Below are 20,023 nucleotides of genomic sequence, written 5' to 3'. Positions count from 1 at the left end.
AAAATTTTCTGTAAACATTTGAATATGCTATAAATATCAGATTTTGGTTTTGCGCCCCAGAACACTTTTATTTTTTATTTTTTTAAATTTGCTGGTGGTTTAAGCCTAGTAAGATTTAAGTTAATGTTACTAACGCAAATTATTTTTTCCCCTAAATAACTTCCGGGGTGAATCCAGCTTGAGAAGTATAGCTTTGTAAGTGTTTTAAATGGAAGGGTTTTCTCAACCACAAACTACATTGTAGCCTACTTCCCTAAAATACATCTTAGTAGAAGAGAAAAAAGACTTTTGTATTAGAATAGTGAGTAAAATATAGGAAAGCCTCTTTGTCATGAAATTAAATGTATAATTTTCTTCATCATTAAAAGTCAAGATTTTCCTTGTCACAAGGCACAATCATTTGTTTCAGAATCATGTTACAATGTTGTAAATATCATAAAAGTTAAATGCGGTCATCTCACCTAATAAGTTATATTTAATTACTAAAAATCCCTTCATATTTAACAGCGAGGCTGAAAAAAAATAGTACAATCTTCATATATACTAAAAGAACACGTTTCTATTAATAATTTCAGAGATCCTGAAAGTTTTCACCATAGAAACTTGAAATATATATATTTGAGCATTAACTTAAAACTAACCTATCAATGCCTATGCAAATATGCTGTTCTCAAAATGAAAATTTAAAGCACCTACGAGGAGGAGTAAAAATGCATTAAGTATGTTTTTCCTTCTCCAAATATTAAACCGCTAATAACCACTTCTCATAAAAATCCCTGAATATATAGTATATTTTTATGGCTTCGAGAATTTTTCCTTCCTTTTAATTACGATAGTGGTGCTGAATTCAGGACATATGGATATTTACACAGTCTATAAACAGTGCTCAGAAGAATGCAGTTCCAAGGTTATCTCTACTATATGGCATAAGTGTTCTGTTTTCCAGTTATTTACTGATCGACTCACACATAACATTCTTGGTTGTGACAACAGAGCCTGTAAATTGTCAGTCTCATTCGCAAGCTTAAATTTATCTTCCCGTAGGCTTTCTACCAGGTCACCATGCCAGGCTGTGGCTCGTTGGGGGTTGTGCTTCGGTTCGTTGAGTGATGCGGGTTTAAGGGGTGATGTTGATGGGGCTCTAACTGGGAGCTCGCGGGTCCCCTCGGTCTGGAGCGCGGGCAGTCTGTCCGAGCTGGATAGGGAGGCAGCATGCAGCTGTGTCTTCCAGAGCTTTGGGATTAAGTCTTTGAAAACTGGAAGACACCGTTCCTCAGGTGTGCACAGGCATTTAGAAATCTGCTGGGCGGATCATCATGGTCGTGGCCTTGAGCGAGTAGCCGGACCCTTTCCAGTAGTACCACTTAATACCATTGAATTTATTTGTGTTCTGCCTCTGTGGGTAGTACATTCCGTTCAGGTTGGAAGGACCACAGGCATCAAACCACCAGCCTGTGAAAGTGAAACACAGAAGGAATTAGGAGCCAGGTGGCCCTATCTCACCGCGGAGTTACAAATCCTGGCTAATCCGCGAGTCACATCCTGCTCATTTTAAGCAGGTGTGTGTGGGCCTTCTTGAGAGTGGAGGGGGCCACCCTGGCAGGTGGCAGTGTGGTTTTCCACCTCTACACTGGCGGAACCGTAGCCCCTGGGGCACATGTTTTTACGCGCTTTCTTACTCCTCTTCCCCTGTGCTGTGGGAAAGGGCCAGTCACCCACAGACATGACTAGGAGACCCACGGGACAGTTGGAAGTGTGGAAAAGTCAGAGCCCGAAGAATCGATGGGTGGCTCTCATCGGCCCAGGAGCACCTTCCATCCAGTGCCAGCAACACGGTGGACCAGGCTGCTTCAGGCTCCCCTCCGCCTAACAAAGAAAGTCTTTTTGGGACTTCCCTGGTGGCGCAGTGGTTAAGAACCCCCACTGCCAATGCAGGGGACACGGGTTCGAGCCCTGGTCCGGGAATATCCCACATGCCGTGGAGGAACTAAGCCCGTGCGCCACAACTACTGAGCCTGTGCTCTAGAGCCCGCAAGCCACAACTACTGGAGCCCGTGAGCCACAACTACTGGAGCCCACATGCCTAGAGCCCGTGCTCCGCAACAAGGGAAGCCACCGCAATGAGAAGCCCGCGCACCGCAACTAGAGAAAGCCCGCGCGCAGCAACGAAGACCCAACACAACCAAAAATCCATTAATAAATAAATTTATTAAATAAAAAAAGTCTTTTTGTTTCAAACGTAACCCCAAATTTTAAGTACTCAGTGGAGCTAGATAAAAAGGAAACCTTTAAGTCCCAGAGACAGAAAGGAAATGTAAAGCTATAGTGGTGTGTGCACTAAGGTAAGGTGGGGACCTGGGAGGCCGCTGCATGGCACAGCGGTGGGGCAGTGGGCATCCGCACCTACACCTGAAGGACTAGGCTTGGGCTTTTAATACCCTTACCTAGAGGCCCGGGGTTTGGGAGGGGAAGGAATGACCTCAGTCTACAAGCATTAATCCAGATAAATCTTTGAAAGATTGTGTTGGAAGGACACATACAGTATGATGCCATTTATATAAAATTCTAAAATACAGAAAAAATAACTATTATCGATCTCTCCATACCTAGTAAAAGAAATAAATAATGTGAACGTTACAGGTATTGGTAGGGCATGTTTTATTTCTTTAAAAAGGATTCTGATGCAGTTATTATATTATTTATACACTGGAATGTGATCACCAGTTATTACATCCAAGTGCCTAAGTTTTTTCCTGATAGTAACAGCTCCATGACTTGAGTTGATTCAGATTAATGTTGATTTGATAAGACATTTGTGTGTGAGACTCATAAACCTTCAAAATATTCAAGAATATTGCAGATTTATAGATCCGTCCATTCCAGAGCCTGTTGTCTGACTCAACTATAGAATTTACTGTCTAGGCAAAAATCTAGCTGGTCATTAGGCTGGTTTATCTGTGGTCCAGACCACGGCTTGGAATCTGACCTCTACAGTCGGGACCGCTCTGCTGTCTCTCTTGGGCTGCGTTTCTTCTCCCCAATCTCCTTTCCACTTCCACTCTCAGCCCTAAATCTTGATCTGAGTAAGTAAATATGTTGTTTCCTTGGTTATTAATGCACTGATACTCTCTTGAGTAGCTCTTGACATTCGGGTGGTCTGAAAACCGCCACCCTCTGCGTGGACAGCTGGGCTCAGTGTGGGAATGACAGGCAGGAAGAAGGATTCGGCTCGCTCCCTCCCCTCCCCCCTCCCCCCTCCCCCCTCCCTGCCTCTCCCCCCTCTCCCCCGGCTGGCTTCAGAAAGGATTACTGTGGTGGGATGGGAGAGACAGGCAGCTTTTACACGATCAGCGTAATAGCTTTCTCTGGTCGAAATAATTACTGAAGTTAAGTATGGCTAATAGGGAAGACCTAAGTCACCAACATATATTTATACATGAAATATATTCTCTAAGGAACCATAGGACTGATTTTCTTAATGGAGCCTAATTCTCTCAGTATCATTTTAACGACTTGAAAATTACTGGGTTTCAAATTATTTTTGTAAATAAATCCTTCCTTTTGTCCGTAAATGATTCTTAACTGCAGTACAAACACATGACAAGTTTAGACCCTTTACTTGTTTATGCAGTACCTCGTATTTATAAGATACATTGACTGCAGCTCTTTCCTCTGGTTTTCCTGGGTGAGTAATGAATGAATTTTTGGTGATACAATTCATGGTCTCTACAAATTAAACCCTGCCAATTTCCTGTTTGCCTCTGCATTTAGTCTACACTGTTGGCAGAATTTTTGTTGCTGATTTCAACCTTTCAGTGTTTTTAAGAACTAACTCCACAGCATTTGCCCGACTTTTTTCCTGGTCTCAATCACAATTAACTGGTTTTGGTTATTCCACGTTTAAACTTTTAGGAATCGGAAGAATAAGTTTTCTAACAGTTGGTTCCTGTCACTAAACTCTGAAACGTTTCTGAAAACTCATCTGGCCATTAAGTGACTGTTATATCACATTTTCTTATGGGTATGGTTTCTTTTTGTTTGTTTGTTTTTTGTTTTTAAGAGGTCTAACATGAAAGATAGAAGGCAAGAAGAGCCTGAAGATAAAGGCCTTAAACTGGACAATCATTCATTCGAATTTGATGCACAGAAAAGGAGCTTGGTTAATTAGTTTCTGTGCATTATTAGTATTTGCTGTATATTAATGAAATACTTTAAAAAAAAAAGACAACTGAAAAATCCTTGTTTGAACAATAAATTATTAATTGGAAACATTTCTATACTAATGAATCTATATCACTGTTTTGGTAGCCATTTTTAATTTTTAACCTTTTTAATACAGCAGAATGGAATTAAACCATCATGCCAACATCTGATACTCAGCACAAACTCCAGAGAGCTTGCTGAGTATTACATGGCCCCTCTCCTTGCCAGGGGTAGGTCCTGAGGAGACACAGTTGGCCTGCTGACAATTCTAGCTCAATATCACATTTGTGTGTAAAACTCAACAGTCTGAAAAAGCGAAAAACCAATCTCCTTGTATTGAGCAAGTAAGTCTATTTATGAAATTTGGACATTGTCACCAATCACAGGTTGAAGTCCAAAGAGCCAACCTTTCCCTCTATGAAATCCTTCCTTGCCAATACAAATAGGAAGAGAGAAAAGTCTTCCCACCTCCTGTGAGCATTTGTGAACATTTGCAAATACATTTGTCGTTGTCTGCGTCCTTTGTGCTAAAATCATTTCCTGGTTGGCTTATGCTGCTTATTTTGCCGGCTGTCCCCGTGAGTCCTTTAAGGTGAATCCTGTAAGCATGCAAAGAAAAAAAAAAAAAAGGCAAAACATAATTGGCTTGGGTGGTTGATTTATCATAGTGGAAAGTTTTTTACAATGAAGAATTTCATTCTACAGAAACACGTGCTATGCTGGTTAGTGCACTAATGCATACTCCGGACAAAATGTTTTTGCGCTGGTATAAACAGGAACCAACTTATCATCAAATCCTTAGGCAAAGAGGAATGTTTTCATGAAGCCTTCAACGCATATCACTTGCACAAGCATCAGCGGGGACTTCGGGGCCCTGTAATTTATTTTCCTGCTGCTTTTAAGTAAACAAAAGAGGGGAAAACACATCGTGATGGGATCCTCTTTCCACGTCTCCAGGAATCATCCGTATGTTGTAGAAGTGAGAATCCAGGATGACTGGTGGCTGTGGGGAGGACAGCAGACAACAAGGGATGACCACTGAATGTGGAGTAGAAATCTAGTGAACTGCGTGGAAAAACAAACCCTTGTGGCTGCTTTGCCTTGTTTCTGAATAGTATTATAATAAACCTGCCAGACATTGAGAAAGAATAAGCGTCCTATTAAGTTAGACCCTAGATAATAGCCCAGGCTTTTAGAAGATTGCGGAAATCTGGCTCGCCCCAGCAATGTGCCTGCCAAGGAGGAGGGGAGAAGGGCAGGGGCAGGTCTGTGAGCCCGACTCCAGGAAAGCCCCAGGCAGACGGGCTCCGGAGCTCGGAGCAGGGTCCAGGGGACGCGGGTGCCTGTGTCGAACTCCATGTCACAGTGTGGCACTTGGAGTGTGGAGACCTGGGGCGTGGGGGTCTCCCCGTCCCAGGGACCCTCCTGCTGTACTTTAAGCCCTGCCGACGCCGCTCATCTAGGTAACACCTGCTCACGTTTGCTAACAGCTATCTGGGAGGGAATAGAATCTCCTGGAATTCATGTTGGAACAGAAGGTGGAGCCGAGAGGAAAGGTTCTCCAGGGGCGTGTCTCTAACCCGCCCGTGCCACTCGCTCTCCCGGGCCTGTGCACGGAATTCCCAGACCAGCCCCGAGAGGCAGGCGTCACCCCCCCCCCTTACACGTAAGGTCGCTGAGGTTCGGTTCGGAGGCGGGAGCTCGTCCACAGTCACGCGCTGTAAGTGGTGGAGCTGGGACTGACAGCAGCTGGGACTGCACCCCGGCGAGGGCTCCACGCTGGTGCCCCCCTTCACAGGGGCGCTTGGTTATCGAGGAGGCAGTTGTGCAAAGGGGGGCACGGGGGCATATCCAATGAGTTCCATAAAGCGTTGGTCCTGAGTAACGTTTGTGTTGGTAACTCAGATTTTTAATTGTTTGTAGTACTGTAGCTCTGGAAGCCTCATCACAGGCATTGGCCGAGTTTCTGAATTTCAGGGTTATCCTCATGCTTCAGAAATGACGCTGGGCCCTAGCTCAGCCTCTGCATACCTGCTGCAAGGTGTTCCTGTAAGTTCTCCTCACCACTGGGATTTTGAAACACTTTAATTTCTGTCCAGGCCCTTCTCATTAATCGTAGGTGGGACTGAGATGAACTACTCCCCGTGCTTTTCCTCCTTTGAACTCCTGTCTCCTTTGAACAATCTCAGTTCTAGTGGAACGCATTAAATTTCCCCAAAGCAAAAGAAGGGAGAGTACTATATTTTATGAGTCTCTATGAGAAGACTTGTATCTTTTTAGATCCTTCTGCTGTGTGGCCCATTGTTTCATTTTATTTTTTATTTTTATTTTGTGGCTGCGTTGGGTCTTCGTTGCTGTGCGCAGGCTTTCTCTAGTTGCGCTGAGCGGGGGCTACTCTTGGTTGCACTGCGCGGGCTTCTCATTGTGGTGGCTTCTCTTGTTGTGGAGCACGGGCTCTAGGCATGTGGGCTTCAGTAGTTGCAGCATGCAGGCTCAGTAGTTGTGGCTCACGGGCTCTAGGGAGCACGGGTTTCAGTAGTTGTGGCTCGTGGGCTCTAGAGCACAGTCTCAGTAGTTGTGGCGCGTGGGCTTAGTTGCTCTGCGGCACGTGGGATCTTCCCGGACCAGGGATCGAACCCGTTTCCCCTGCACTGGCAGGCAGATTCTTAACCACTGCGCCACCAGGGAAGTCTGGCCCATTGTTTTCAAGTTGCCTTCTTGTACAATTTGATTATTAAGAATAGCCACGTTCTTGAAATTACTTTAAATTGGTACCCATTGCTTTTATATCACAGTGGAGTGAAGGGAGAGGTAATGCCAACGTTTAATAATTAAATCTCGGTGTTTGTATAGAATTGCCAGAATGTTTGTGAAAAGTGACCAATTCTTAAGGTCTAATATACAAATAGTTTTTAGTTTTAGTAAAAATAATCATACTCTATTGATGCATTTATCCCTTCGTATAACGTGTATTTTTTCAGTTTTCCTACATTTGGGAAAAAATTCCTTTAGTGAAAAACAACTTAGCTGCTACATACAATTGGCATTCTGAAACATCTGTAGTTATTGTAAGTTTTAGTCACATCCCAGTTTTCTTATCACATTGACATGTTTTATTAGGATAATAATTTTTTCAGTGTAGTATCTGTTTTATACTGCCAAGTAAATTAAACTGAGCTTTAAACAACTGTGTGCTTTTTAAAATGGCATATCCAAAAATTGATTGCACTTCTAAAGGAAATATCTGTTAAGAAGCATCACAGTTTAAAATATTTTTATAATGTCAGCATATAAGGGTAATGACCCATATTGTAAAATCTTCTTATATAAACAGTCTAATCCTTAATTTTCGTGTTTTTTTTTTTTTTTTTTTTTAGTTCCTGTGTTGTAGATTCCTAACTGTTGCCAGTTGAAAAAATATTTAGCTTGGAGGTCAAACAATGACCAACCACTCATGTCTAAAAATTCATTGAAGTTTTGATCTGTGGAGTCAACTCTGGGCTGCAGTGAGGCCCCAACACCTATCTCTTCACTCAGCTGAGCTCCTGTCGGCCCTGGACAGCCGGCTCTTTCTGTAACGAGAGCTGATGGGCTGTTTCACTGACTTCTTAAAAGTCGTGTCGAAGCTTGTCGTACGTTATCTGTTTTCAAAACATGCTTCTGAATTTCGGTCCACTGTTTATAAAGCAGGACACTGGACATCGTGCAGTTCTCAGGTGGCTCTCAGTAAGCCGGCTTTCAGCCCGTTTTTCCATGCTGTCCATTGCGAGCCTCCCCAAGGAAGCCAGCTCAAGGACTTCGAAATCCTGGGTTTTTCCCAAACTACTCAGATCTTGGAATTTCTGTCGAGCAGAGGGTCTGAGTCGGGCATCAGCGGGATTTAGACGGGGCGGCAGGCCAGTTGATGCCTGTCTCCTGTGACGTTCCTATGGAACTTGGCTTGTTTATTTCTGACTTCAGAGTTGGTGTTTCATAACGTGTGCTCCGTGATCACCCAAACCCCCAAACACCACCAGTCCGAGCTCTCTAGACTCCCTCAGGGTGTGTTGGTGCCTGAACCCTTGTGTTGTGCCTTCTCAGACCAATTCCCGTGTGGCCACCGGGCACCCCATCGCCCTGCTCTGCCCCGCCGTCGACACGCATTTCTGAGCCCCTCTCCCTGTAAAGCACAGATGCACGTGCCTACTGCCCTTGCCTGGCACAACAGGTTGTAAAGATCCCTCTGCTCTGTCTCCACTCTCTGGGCGTTTTAGAGCCAAAGCGTAAATTCCCAGTCAAAATTGCCCGTGCTTTTCTTGGAACATTCAAGATTAGCTGTGTCCAATGGGTGGGAGGAGGTAGGTAAATACTGAGGCAGTGCTGTGAATCAGCTGGTCTTCCTATAGCAGAGGGCAGAGGGTCTTGCTACCTACTGCCCACCTAATCCTTCCTCTTTTGAACTTGGCAACTCATCCTGACTTTGGGATGAAACATAACAGTTGAATGTGTTTAAACTTCAAAAAGATAGATTTAACTTTGAAAACCTTCTGGAAGAAAACAATATAGTCATGGGTATACATCTGTTGTGATATTGGCATGGCATTTTGTAATAGGGACACAACATTCACCTGTTCTACAGATAGTTGTTAAAGGCCCATTATCTGCCAGGCAGGGTTCATCTGTGCCCTGAGGATACACAGAAAACACACCAGGCAAAAGTCTGTCCTCATGAAGCCTTCCTTATATTGTTGAAATTAAAGTTAGAATGTTGAAACTAGAGAAACTTACCTAAAGGCAGCAAAGAACTCTAAGAAACAAGATGTTTTTCCCCCTTAAGGTAGCCTATGAGTAATTTAGATTCTGGTTAATACAATGGGGTTCTGACTTTCTGGAGTCAGCAAATCCTTTAACTTTTTTCAGTGATATATAATTTCCTTACCTGTAATTGAGTTCTTCGCTTGAGAGATAGAAATGATCGTACAACGAGTAAGCCTCATTCCCTTCCCAGTCTTTCAGGTGTATTTTAAGCACGTAGCGTTTCTGATTAGTCACTTGTGAAACAAACTCATTTCCCAGCCAGTGTTCGCCTGAAGGGTTCCCAAATCCCTGAAATCCAAGTTGTAAAATTCACTTACTTCATTTATTTTTTCTTCATGTATTTGAAATCAATAGTCCATCAATTTGACATGGAATAACCATTCAATATTCAACAGAAATCCCTTCCCGTACCATGAAACTTTGGGGTCTTCCATATAAGAAAGATTTTTAAAAGGTCGGTTTTAGGAAACTAAGCTGTTACCAGAAGGAAATTAGTATTGGAATAATTAGAACAACTTGGGGAACCACCAATATCATAAACAGCTCAGTTTATAGACGTGTGAAACACTATGAAACAGTTTACCAAGAAATGCTGAGCCCACTGTTAAAAATAAGCCTAACTTTCGCATGCCTTTGTTTTGATATATAGTTTACATCACATTGGCAGGACCATTCTTTAACGGGGAGACTGAAACACCAGTTAAAAAGAACCCTTTGGTTAAAAAAAATGGTCAAAAGTCATTGGTTGGTTTTAGATTTGTGGGTGGTAAAGTTCCTGCACATTCTCAAAGTTAGTTTTCGCAAAGAAAATTATTTTCAGATGGTTTAAAGAGTATTCATACCACTTTATATTCTTTCCAAGTCCTCTGAAAATCAACACTGCCATCTTCACGTCGCTGAATAACTGTCCACCCACCTCCAGCTGTTTCCATGTCACAGTAAGCCTGCAAACAGGAACGCACAATTACTGCCTGGGAAACGTCCGTGACTTGGGTCTTTGTCTTAAATAACAGAAACGAGATGAACGGAGATACTTATAATAAGACCAGGGCTGATGGGGTTCTCTAGGGTAAATCTTTGTGGTCTTCCAAGAGGCAGAGGATTTTAAAGAAATTGAAAACCATAAATTTAAAATGATGGTGAGAAATAAACAGTAATATAACATGATGTGTCGATGAAACTAGGACCTTGTCATCATCTGTTCTAGGCTAAAGACCCACCCCGATAGCTGACCCTGAGATCGCTGTTCCTTAGAGATTTGTTGGGAACGGGACATGTTGGCAGATTGCCCCAAACCTCTCATCTCCAGCCTGTAGAAATCCATCGCCTCGTGTTCACAGCCCTGAAAACCTTTATGATGGTTGCCAGTCCCGACTGACTCTCCAGAGAGGGGTGTAAAAGGGAGACTCTTGCATTGTGGGGTTTCCAAGACTCCTGTGATGCCGTGGGGCTGTTTGGCGTCCTCCATGTGTGGGATCAAAGTCAGGTTTCCTGGTTCATCCCTCAGAACAAGGGACCGGGGGCTCCCGTGTACCCAATGCGCGTGTGTGACCTGAGGGGGCCTGGCAGCTCCACCCCACAGACCCTGACTTCATGCTTCTCTACACTTTGCTCACTGCCCCTGTTATTTCTCTTCCCAGCTCTTTTGATTTCTGCTTTTAAATGGGCTTGGTGGGTTCAAACTTTGTTCACTACACAGGATTCTTTCTTGGGCTAAGAACATGCATGCTCAATTTCAACTCAGCTGGAGTTTTATTATGAAATTAAAAACCCCTGAAAATAAGATTACACAAATAGTTTTAAATAATGAGATTATAGTAGAACGAAGGAGTTTTCCAAAAAGTTAAGATGCATTTCCTTACAGGTTATAAGGTAGTAAATGTGAAAGTTAAGGTTCAAAAACAATTAGAAATAGTCTTCCTTTGTTGTCTTCCATGGTCTTTGGGGGGAATAATGGAGATAATTTTGGCAGAGTAAGTTTACACGTCAAATCTACTGCATTTGTGAGCCGAAATCCTGGAGAATGGGGGCTAAAGGAGAACCCAGAGTGCACCTAGACCTGCCCTTTCATTGTAAGCGCTCGTTGGCCGTCCTGTTTCCAGTGGAACCAAGAGCAGCAGCTGGAACCCAGCACTGGTTCTCCTGTTGCGCTCTCTGCACCTCCATTCCAGACTCTCTCCAGGATGGACACTCGGCCCATCATCACTTTCCCAATGATCCTCATGTTTCGAAACATGTGTTCCATGAAAGAAAATTATATTTATCAAGAATAAAATGATTTCCCCATTTTAAATTAATCAGCCATATGAAATTGATCTGCTTAATATAACCCCTTACTATCTCTCTGTGTTGACGTGATTATTATTATTATTAATTATCGTTGTTATCATTGCTATGCATCACTCTGTTCCAAGCACCAGGCTAGGTACTTTCCGTATGTTATCTGTAATCTCACGGCAACTCTGCTGTGATGCTATCATTCTGCATGTTTGAAAGGAGAAAAGATTTGGTAAAGTTAGGTTAATTTGATCAGAGTCATTCAGCTATTAGGTGGCATATAGGATTTGAATAAGGTCTCTTTAATTTCCTAATTCTGCAATGTGTTTTCTACTCCCCCACGCTTCCGAAAACAGAGAAACCTGACTCTTTTGTTAATAGGTCAGAAGTCCCTCCATGCAGCTCCAAGTTGAAATCAGTTCATGAATAATACTGCCTCTCACTCGCCTCTGGTCCACAAGATGGTCAGTACTGTTCACTTCTGTCAACGTGTCTAGTAAACTAGCTGAATAAGCTCCATTGATCTGAGCAGTCCTGCGCACACACGTTAACTCCCCTGTATCCTAAAAGGCGTGCTAGGGGGTAAAAGGACTGCACACTGTCCTCAGTGAGCCTGTCCTCATTCTAATACTTGCTTCTTCAATGTCAAAATCACCCTGATGAAGTTGCTGATATTCAAATCAGAGAACAAGTCCATCTTGTTGTGGAAATCAGTGGAGACCAAGAGCTGGGGTCTGAGCCATAGTATCCTCTAACCGCATTAGGGACAATGACGGGATCATGAGAACGTTTTCTTAATATTACTTTGTCCAGCTTAAGAAAAAGAACAGAGCGTTTATAAAAACTGAAGTATTATGGTTAGTTGGCTCGTGAGGCTTCCAGAGGAAGATAGTGTTCAAGTAGAGTTCTACACGTAGCCAGAAGGTACAGATGAAAATGATGAAGTAGATTATATCAGGGTCGGAAAAGCATAAGTCCTCGGATAATGCCTATGACCTCACTGCTCAGTTACAGCAAACCTGAGGGCGGTTAATACTTTTGATGAGCACACCATGGTGTGGTCCAGGGACCTGATACCTCGCTCTAAAGCTTGATTTCTTTCAGCAAATAGCGCTTGATTGAAATGTTATGCTTCGGCTCTGAGGCCATGGTGAATGCGTGATTAAAGATCAACATTAGGAGTCAGGTATCCTGGGAAATTTAGGGAAGGAAACTATTATGTCTCCAACAAGCAAAAACGTAACCCTAATGCTTCTGATAAATGCCATCTTGCAATGTCTATCTTGTACAAAAACCTAATGAATTCTTCAAAAATGAAGTTGAAATGATATTTAGGCCTCTTTGGGAAAGATCTGCGCAGAGATCTGTTGAACGTTCTTTCCTTGAGTTAGACGAAGCAGGCCAAGCTCGGGTGCCCTGGCCCACGGAGAGGTCCTTGGGTCCTTGGTGCTTGGGTGTTGCATGGATGGCAGGCACCGAGCCCTGTCCTGGGTGCTCATCTCCATCATCTCCCCGAAACCGCTCTCTAGGACAGGGGGCACCGCGTCGCGTTGCAGATCAGGAAGCGGAAGCCTCACGCAGGTGCAGTGACGTGCTGAGAGGCACACATTGGCAGAGTCAGAATTTAAACCCAAATCTATCGGACTTCCTCAGATTGAATTATGGAGTCTGAAGTCTGGAAGGGAATCCAGAGGTAACTCATCTGGACCATATATTTTAGAGATGAAAAAATTGAGGCTTCAAAGATTGTTGTTCCCAGCTGTGTCAATGAGTTGTTTTCACTGCGTATGTGTAAAAGGCATATATAAATCCTAATGTTTCCAGCCGTGGCCTGAGACCACATCACCCCAGAGCTGTATATCTTCTTCTCCCGGCAGTGAGGCCTTTGGGGTTGGTACGGCGAGCTGGGGCAGGGACGCGCACTAAGGCAGGAAGCGTTACACAGCGGTAGGAAGCTGATGGTCCCTCTGGGTCTGCATCGGGGAGCATTCCCACTTTACTCTCCATCCTCCTCCTCCTCACGTCACTCCTGTCCCCTTACCTCCAGACCAAGAACAGACCAACATCTGGTGGCAGACAATAGCATACAGAGAGCTGCCATGAGAACCAGATAGCAGAGGGGACTGAAGGGCTTAGTATAGAGTCTGCTCATTACTTGTTCATCTGCAACAGAATATTTGGGTTTTTTCTCCCCCCAGTACACTGCTTTTAGGGTGCTAGGGACATTAACTGATTTTCAAGGTTGATTTAAAGCAGCATGAATGAATTAGAAAGATTTCTTTGGAAAGTCTTATCGTGAGTAATAGCACAAGAATATTGTGCTATTATTCAAGATAAATCGAATATTTATCTTTTAAATTCAAAATCAAGTGTATGTTACTGTTTGAAATTCCATGTCTTTAAGCCCTTGTTTGTATTTTTAAAGTGTTTTTCTTTATTACCATGTTAAATACTGAGGATAGCCCTGAGTTCAAAGAGATGATACTTTCAGGAGCCTTTAAAATTTCCATTTTGATACAGCGTCGAGTGCCTTTTCTGTAAGTGTTTCTGTTCATTCAGTGTGTAGCTGCTTTTACAGTTAGACGTAAACATATTTATAGGCATTTAACATATACAGTCATCCCAGAGTTATATAACACTTCACACTGATTCTCATGTAATGTTGTTTTACCTTATCAAAGCCACATTGAAATATTCCCTGGGGAAGTGACTTTTTTTTTTTTTCTCATCTAAAGCTTAACATCTCCCAAAGCAAGTTCAGGAGGCATGCTCCCTGAGAAATCCAGAATATCCAAGAAAAACCGAGCTAAGCTGTACACTAGCTTCTCCTGATGGTAAATTCTGATTCTTGGTTCACTTTTGGGCTTCCACCTTGAAGGAAACTCCAGGTACTTGGGAAGAAAATGACCTGCTCTCATTGATGGTGTGATTTAAGTCTTCCAGCCCATCAGATGGGGTAAGAACGGCCCACCCAGGGAAGCTTTGAGCCCCCTGCAGCAAGTTCAAAGGGTTGGAACTGTCTCCATAACCATGTCCTTGGCCTTTGGGGCTGTGACAGCATTTGCACTGATGGTACGAAAGCACTAGTGGGTGAAACTGCCAGCGCCCTAGAATGAACTAAGGAAACAGCGCAAACCATGCCGGAGTCACTGTGTTCCTCAGTCACACACTTGCAGTTTGGGGGGAAAAAGCCAATTTCACTTCAGGATGTCTCTGACAAAGCAGTACAAAGTATTAATTTTATTAAACCTCTACTGCTGCAGGCACGTCTTTTTATATTCTGTTTGATGAAATGGAAATGAGTATAAATCACTTCTGCACATCAAGGTGCCATGGCTGTCTCAAAGAGAAATTTTGTGTGACTGTGTTAGCTGCAAGTTGAACAAGCCTTTTGTTTTTTGGATGGAATACCACTGCTGCTTGAAATAACGATTGAAACATAAACTATGGGTATTCGAACTCTGGTATTTTGGAAGACATTTTCTTTAAAGTTAATGATGCGAGTCTGACACTTCAAGGCAAACAGCTGACACTCTGCATGACTAAGCCAAATGCAAGGAGAAAATACGTAGATTATCTTATATATTAGGTAGACACATATAATAAGATGGATATTTCTACATCGTTCATACGTATCGTCAGTGTTCTCTGCCCAGTGGCTGGACTCGGAGCCCTTGGTGAGACCTTTACGTGGGTCAGTGTTTCTTGCTTTGCTCTGAGTGGAGCTGGGATGCATCCGGGGTGTGTGAACTATGTCTGCAGTTGCTCCACTTCTAAAACGACTTGCTTCAAGCCAGGGAGGTGAAAATGGGAGACACTGCCTTACCTTGATCTCCTCCGTGGAGTTAGGGAACGTCAGCGTGTAGATGCCACTGGTGGTCAGTCCTGATTTGAAAGCTTCCGCGCAATCTCTGAAGATGATTTGTTCTTCCTTAGCAATGAGGGAGTGCTTAGCTGCTTTTTAAAAATAGGAAAGCTTTTAAAAGGAGTTCGTGGAAAGATAAAAGTATGTTATTTCGAGATGCACTGATTTGCTAAGTTTTATTACGTTTGAATTCTTACAGTAAGTAAAAGGGAGATGCTAGTATTTTAGCCTTTCAGAAGTTACTCTTTCAGCCTGTTTCGTGTTAACTCTCAAAGATTGTTACCAATAATCCATACTTCCTTTTTCTTCTCATCAACTATATGTAATGCAAGTACTTCACAATCAGCCTTTAATAAACTTTTACTTTTTAAAAAATCTTCCATCTTGAGTAGAATCAGATAAAGTTATTACAGAAGAATAAAAAAGAATGTACCTAAAACTAGTGTTGTCTCTACGGTGGCTGCATCCATAACCCACTAGCCACGTCCTATCTAGGCACTGGTGTGGATGGTTTTCCTTTCTTTTTGTGTCTCTGAGGCCAAGTCTTTATACATTTCTTTAGACCGTTGGGTGAAGACATTTAGTATTCTTTGGATTTTTAGCAACCGTCTCATAATAGCTTGCGTTAAAGAGGAACCTAACATTTATTTATCTGCGTCTTCCTTTTAAGTCTAAAAAGTCTAGGACTATGAAATTCTTTCAAATTTTTATCCTGCTCTCAACGTTTAGACTTCCCAATCCCTTTTTTGCCACATTGAAAAAGTGTTTGTGTGTATGTATTCTTGCAGGTATGTGTTTGTACGTCATTCTAGAGACGGACAAAAGCCTAGGTGTCTGGACCAGGTGGCGTGGGCAGGCATCACAGGTGGGGGCTCCCGTCTGCACACGAGCCGGAAGCACACGGGGCAGACGAAGCCTGTTCTGCTGCTCTTTCTCCTGTGCTCATTCGTTCTGCCAGGACCTGAGCTGCGTGATTTTCTCTACTTTGGCTTATCCAGGCTAATACCTCACACTGTCTTGGTCCCACCAGACATCAGATAATTGTCTCTTCCTTTTCTCTGAACGTGAAAAAATATATGATTTTTTTTTAAATTATAAGAGAGTGAAACTCTAGTTGGAAGGCATACGCTGCACACTGGCCACCTGGTGTGAAACCTGCCACTTAGCACAAGGTTGTGCTACTGTTTTTGTTTGTTTGCTTCCTTGTTTAAGTAGAAACCTTGTTTAAATGTTTCTGTAATTAAAGTGGGGATAACTGTATGAGTCAAGGAAAATGTGAGAACATATTTCTTAGGGAGGTGAAGAGGGTCTCTACACGAATCATATGTAAAGTGCATCTGTGTCAAAAGAATACAGTTGAAAGGACACTATGAAGCAGACCATAGTAAGAACTAGACCCAATGTTTAAGAGAAAAAAAAAACAACTTAAAAATACCACACAGGTTGTGTATCATGTCTCTAATTAATGACTGAAGATGCATCCCTCCTTCCCTCTAATATCGAAGAGAAGTTGAAAGGTCAAACAGGAATAAGGAAGGCAAGATGTAGTTAAGGATGTGGTGAGAGAAGGAAACTGGCATTTCTTGGGTACCAATCTTATGCCAGTTACTGCAAGTACCAATATTATCTCATTTTATCTTCACAACAACCCTACGGGCTTAGGATTGTTTCTCCCTCTTAAAAAATAAAAAAAATGTCCACTATGGTTTAGTAACTTACCCAGCCCCAAACATCTAGTTAGCAATGGAACTAACTAAAAGTAGACTCTCTGAGCCCATGAACAAAAGTACGTTTGGGTTGGTTTGCCTCATAATAATTAGTATAAATATATATTCCCCTTCCCCTCTTCCTCCTTTTTAATCGATTCCATATTGAGACCCTATAAAGCATTCATATGAAATATGTAAGAGAAATGTGCTTTTTCTGAAAGATGAGAGTTTTTTTGTAATTTTGAAAGATTCGTCGACTATTGGCAGATAAAACTGAAGAAAAACGTATATGTAAACTTTACTTACAGTTTGATGTCGATATCATAGTCAGTAAATTATGCACTGTCTCCATCAGATCATGTTGCTGCTTTTGCAGAACTGAGTTATTCACCGTGGCCGTCACCAATTGTTTTTCTAGTTCTTCAATGATGGAATTTTGCTTGGATACTAACACCTGGAGCTGATCTTTCTCTTCTTTGATTGACCGAAGTTGGACTATGTGCTTGTCTTCCATATCTAGAACTTTCTTTTCCAGGAAACTTGTAAAGGGAAATAATTGTTAGTTAGTGAAGGGTTCTCTGATCACCATCAAAGCCAAGTGCTTTGTAAACAGCTAATCAGTTTCATAATCCTTATACAATTGTTTATATTTATTGAATTTCTGCTTCTCCAAGGCACTCTGTTAAGATGTTAAAGGAGTTATAAAGTGACAAGATGTTGCCACAGCCCTGAAGAAGCTCTCAAACTTGCTGAGATCAGATAGAGGACATAGATATGACATGAGGAGAAAGTACCCCAGTGAAAATGTAAGGTTCATAACTAGAAGTTACCGCATGCAGTGCATTTGAAGACCATGGTTCCGCTGAAGAGGAATGTGGACAAGGACAAGGAACCCTTGGTTTGGGGACACCTGTGGGTCAGTGGGGGGAGCCCCGGGCTGAGGACCTTGCCTCTGCACGTGACCGCCTGGGTTACCTGGGGCAGGCCATCCCCTCCTTGGATCTCAGGTGTATACCTATCTAAGGGAAAGTCCACCTCCAGCAATAAATCTCTATCCATAGTGAAGGCATTAGATTAGATGATGCTCTCTGAGACCCCTTCTAGTTCAAATAATCCATGGGTCTGTTGTTCCTTTTTGGGGGCAGTAACATTTCCTGAACCTTTAACCCTGGAAACAACATTACTCAGCCAAGGGACAAACTACCCATTACAGGTCTTACCTATGAGCATTAACAATCAGTATTAATAATTATTATTATTAGAAATCAGTTGCAGTTCTTAAATTTATCCCAGTCCAATAGTCATTGTAAACCAGTGTGTGACAATAAGTGTACTGTCAAAGTACCAAGTCAAGAAATAATCCGTTACCGTGATGCAGACATTTGCTTTCGACTTTCATCAGGTTCTCCATATCCATTTTTTCAACTATTATTTCTTAATATTTTTACTGATATCAGCTAACTTATTTTTTTTAACTTGTGTATCACTTTCATTGATTTAAAAACCAAGATGACTTACCATAAGCAGAAGGTAACCTAAAAATAAATGCATAATTTTTTTCTTTTCTACCTAAAATCATTTCTAGGACCATCAGCGTACAGGCAATAGGATATGCTCCTACAATGCTTCACATAGACAATTAACATAAAATGTACGGACATTTTAAAATCACTAATCTATACTGCCTTCAAAGTGATGTTGCTGAAATTTGTTATCCAGCCAATCTTTTGTTGTCTTTAATATTCTATGAAGAGGCATAAAAGAAAGATGTGATGATCACACGGTCCACAGTGTGAATGAGAGTGTGAATACTCTGGGATGGATATTAAAAAAAAAAAATTTGTTTCTTTCTGCCAAACCTCTACCAGTATAATCCAGAGGTCAATCACATCCTGATCTAAAAGATTTAATCTTAAGATTAAATACGAGCAGGTACTGAAGAGTTAAGCCCAGCATCGGGTCATCCCAGACCAGGCTGGTTGTGAGCAGCACCATGTATCATTGCAGTTAAGGCTGTAAGGCGTCTCAGAGATCAGATTTTAGAGCAACGTTTTGCAAAATGCACATCTGGACCTGTTACTGGCTTGTGCAGTCAATTTAGTGGGTTGCAATAAGCTTTTCTTTTTTTTCTTTTAATAAAAGGGCGTTAAATAAACGGGATAAAACAGATGAGAATAGAGCAGAAACTCATAGCAAGAACTTTGCGCAGCGCAGCAAATGCCATGGTCAGTGTTGACGGGTGATGGGAGGAGGGTGGGGCAGGGTGGAGAATGCCTGCATTGCCTGACACTTTGCTTATTAGCATCTTATTTGAGTTTCTGATACAGGATGATCAATTTGATCATCACCATAACAGTTGGACTTAGGTACAGCTTAACTTTATATTAACATAATTCACGGTCTGTTGAGAAATGTGGGGAAATATCCTTGTTGGTGGAAACATCAAGGCTGAATCATGTTTCTTTTATGAGTTTGTTTTTTTTTTTAATTATTTATTTATTTATTTATTTTTATGGCTGTGTTGGGTCTTCGTTTCTGTGCGAGGGCTTTCTCTAGTTGCGGCAAGTGGGGGCCACTCTTCATCGCGGTGCGCGGGCCTCTCATTATCGCGGCCTCTCTTGCTGCGGAGCACGGGCTCCAGACGCGCAGGCTCAGTAGTTGTGGCTCACGGGCCTAGTTGCTCCGCGGCATGTGGGATCTTCCCAGACCAGGGCTCGAACCCGCATCCCCTGCATTGGCAGGCAGATTCTCAACCACTGCGCCACCAGGGAAGCCCCCCTTTTATGAGTATTTATTGCCTCTCTTCAGAAGGGGACAGTGTCAATGACAACATTTTTCAATAACAATAATCATATAACAATATCACAATTTAACTGAACTGGTACAAGTAACCCCTAAATCAATCACTTATTTTAGAAGAAAAAACAAAAAAGGATGACAAGATGAAAAAGGCATAGTAATTTTCAACTTCAGCTGGTGAATCAGAAAGTGTTATAGTGGCAATTTTCAGAAAAATGTTGACTCTAATAAGTACTTTGACTTCATTGGAAACTGTTCCATGAAGAAGGCAATTGTACATTGGGGGAATTATTGAAGATAATTTAAAATGTGGTTTGTCAAACGTGCAACACATTCACATATTTTTGTAATGATGTTCCTGCAGATGAAATCT

General features: G+C 42.3%; 2 protein-coding genes across 8 annotated transcripts in view; one reads left to right on the top strand and one right to left on the bottom strand.

The window, feature by feature from the left end:
* Positions 1–20,023, top strand: part of MCPH1 (microcephalin 1) — a 297,872-nt gene that overhangs the window by 100,017 nt on the left and 177,832 nt on the right. Inside the window, exon 11 of one of the 5 annotated variants that reach the window (XM_059909403.1) lies at positions 1,706–2,178. The exons of 3 other annotated variants lie outside the window; for them this stretch is intronic. In XM_059909403.1, coding sequence (XP_059765386.1) covers positions 1,706–1,870 — 165 coding nt within the window. In that variant the 3' untranslated portion in view covers positions 1,871–2,178. Of the gene's footprint in view, positions 1–1,705; positions 2,179–20,023 lie in introns of those variants that run through there. One more of the 5 variants, XM_059909406.1, reaches the window with a different exon arrangement.
* The window catches only part of ANGPT2 (angiopoietin 2), a 54,508-nt gene continuing 34,833 nt past the window's right edge, over positions 349–20,023 (bottom strand). The window contains exons 4-9 of one of the 3 annotated variants that reach the window (XM_059909409.1): positions 17,158–17,390; positions 15,104–15,234; positions 9,843–9,944; positions 9,122–9,288; positions 4,672–4,802; positions 349–1,452 (exon numbers count right to left, since the gene is read on the bottom strand). In XM_059909409.1, coding sequence (XP_059765392.1) covers positions 1,292–1,452; positions 4,672–4,802; positions 9,122–9,288; positions 9,843–9,944; positions 15,104–15,234; positions 17,158–17,390 — 925 coding nt within the window. In that variant the 3' untranslated portion in view covers positions 349–1,291. The remainder of the gene's footprint in view (positions 1,453–4,671; positions 4,803–9,121; positions 9,289–9,842; positions 9,945–15,103; positions 15,235–17,157; positions 17,391–20,023) is intronic. The other 2 variants (XM_059909410.1, XM_059909411.1) reach the window with 2 other exon arrangements.

The sequence above is a fragment of the Balaenoptera ricei genome, chromosome 21, assembly GCF_028023285.1.
Source record: "Balaenoptera ricei isolate mBalRic1 chromosome 21, mBalRic1.hap2, whole genome shotgun sequence".
Classification (NCBI taxonomy): Eukaryota; Metazoa; Chordata; class Mammalia; order Artiodactyla; family Balaenopteridae; genus Balaenoptera; species Balaenoptera ricei.
The sequence above is the reverse complement of the archived record's forward strand: the minus strand, read 5'-3'. Positions and strand labels throughout refer to the sequence as shown.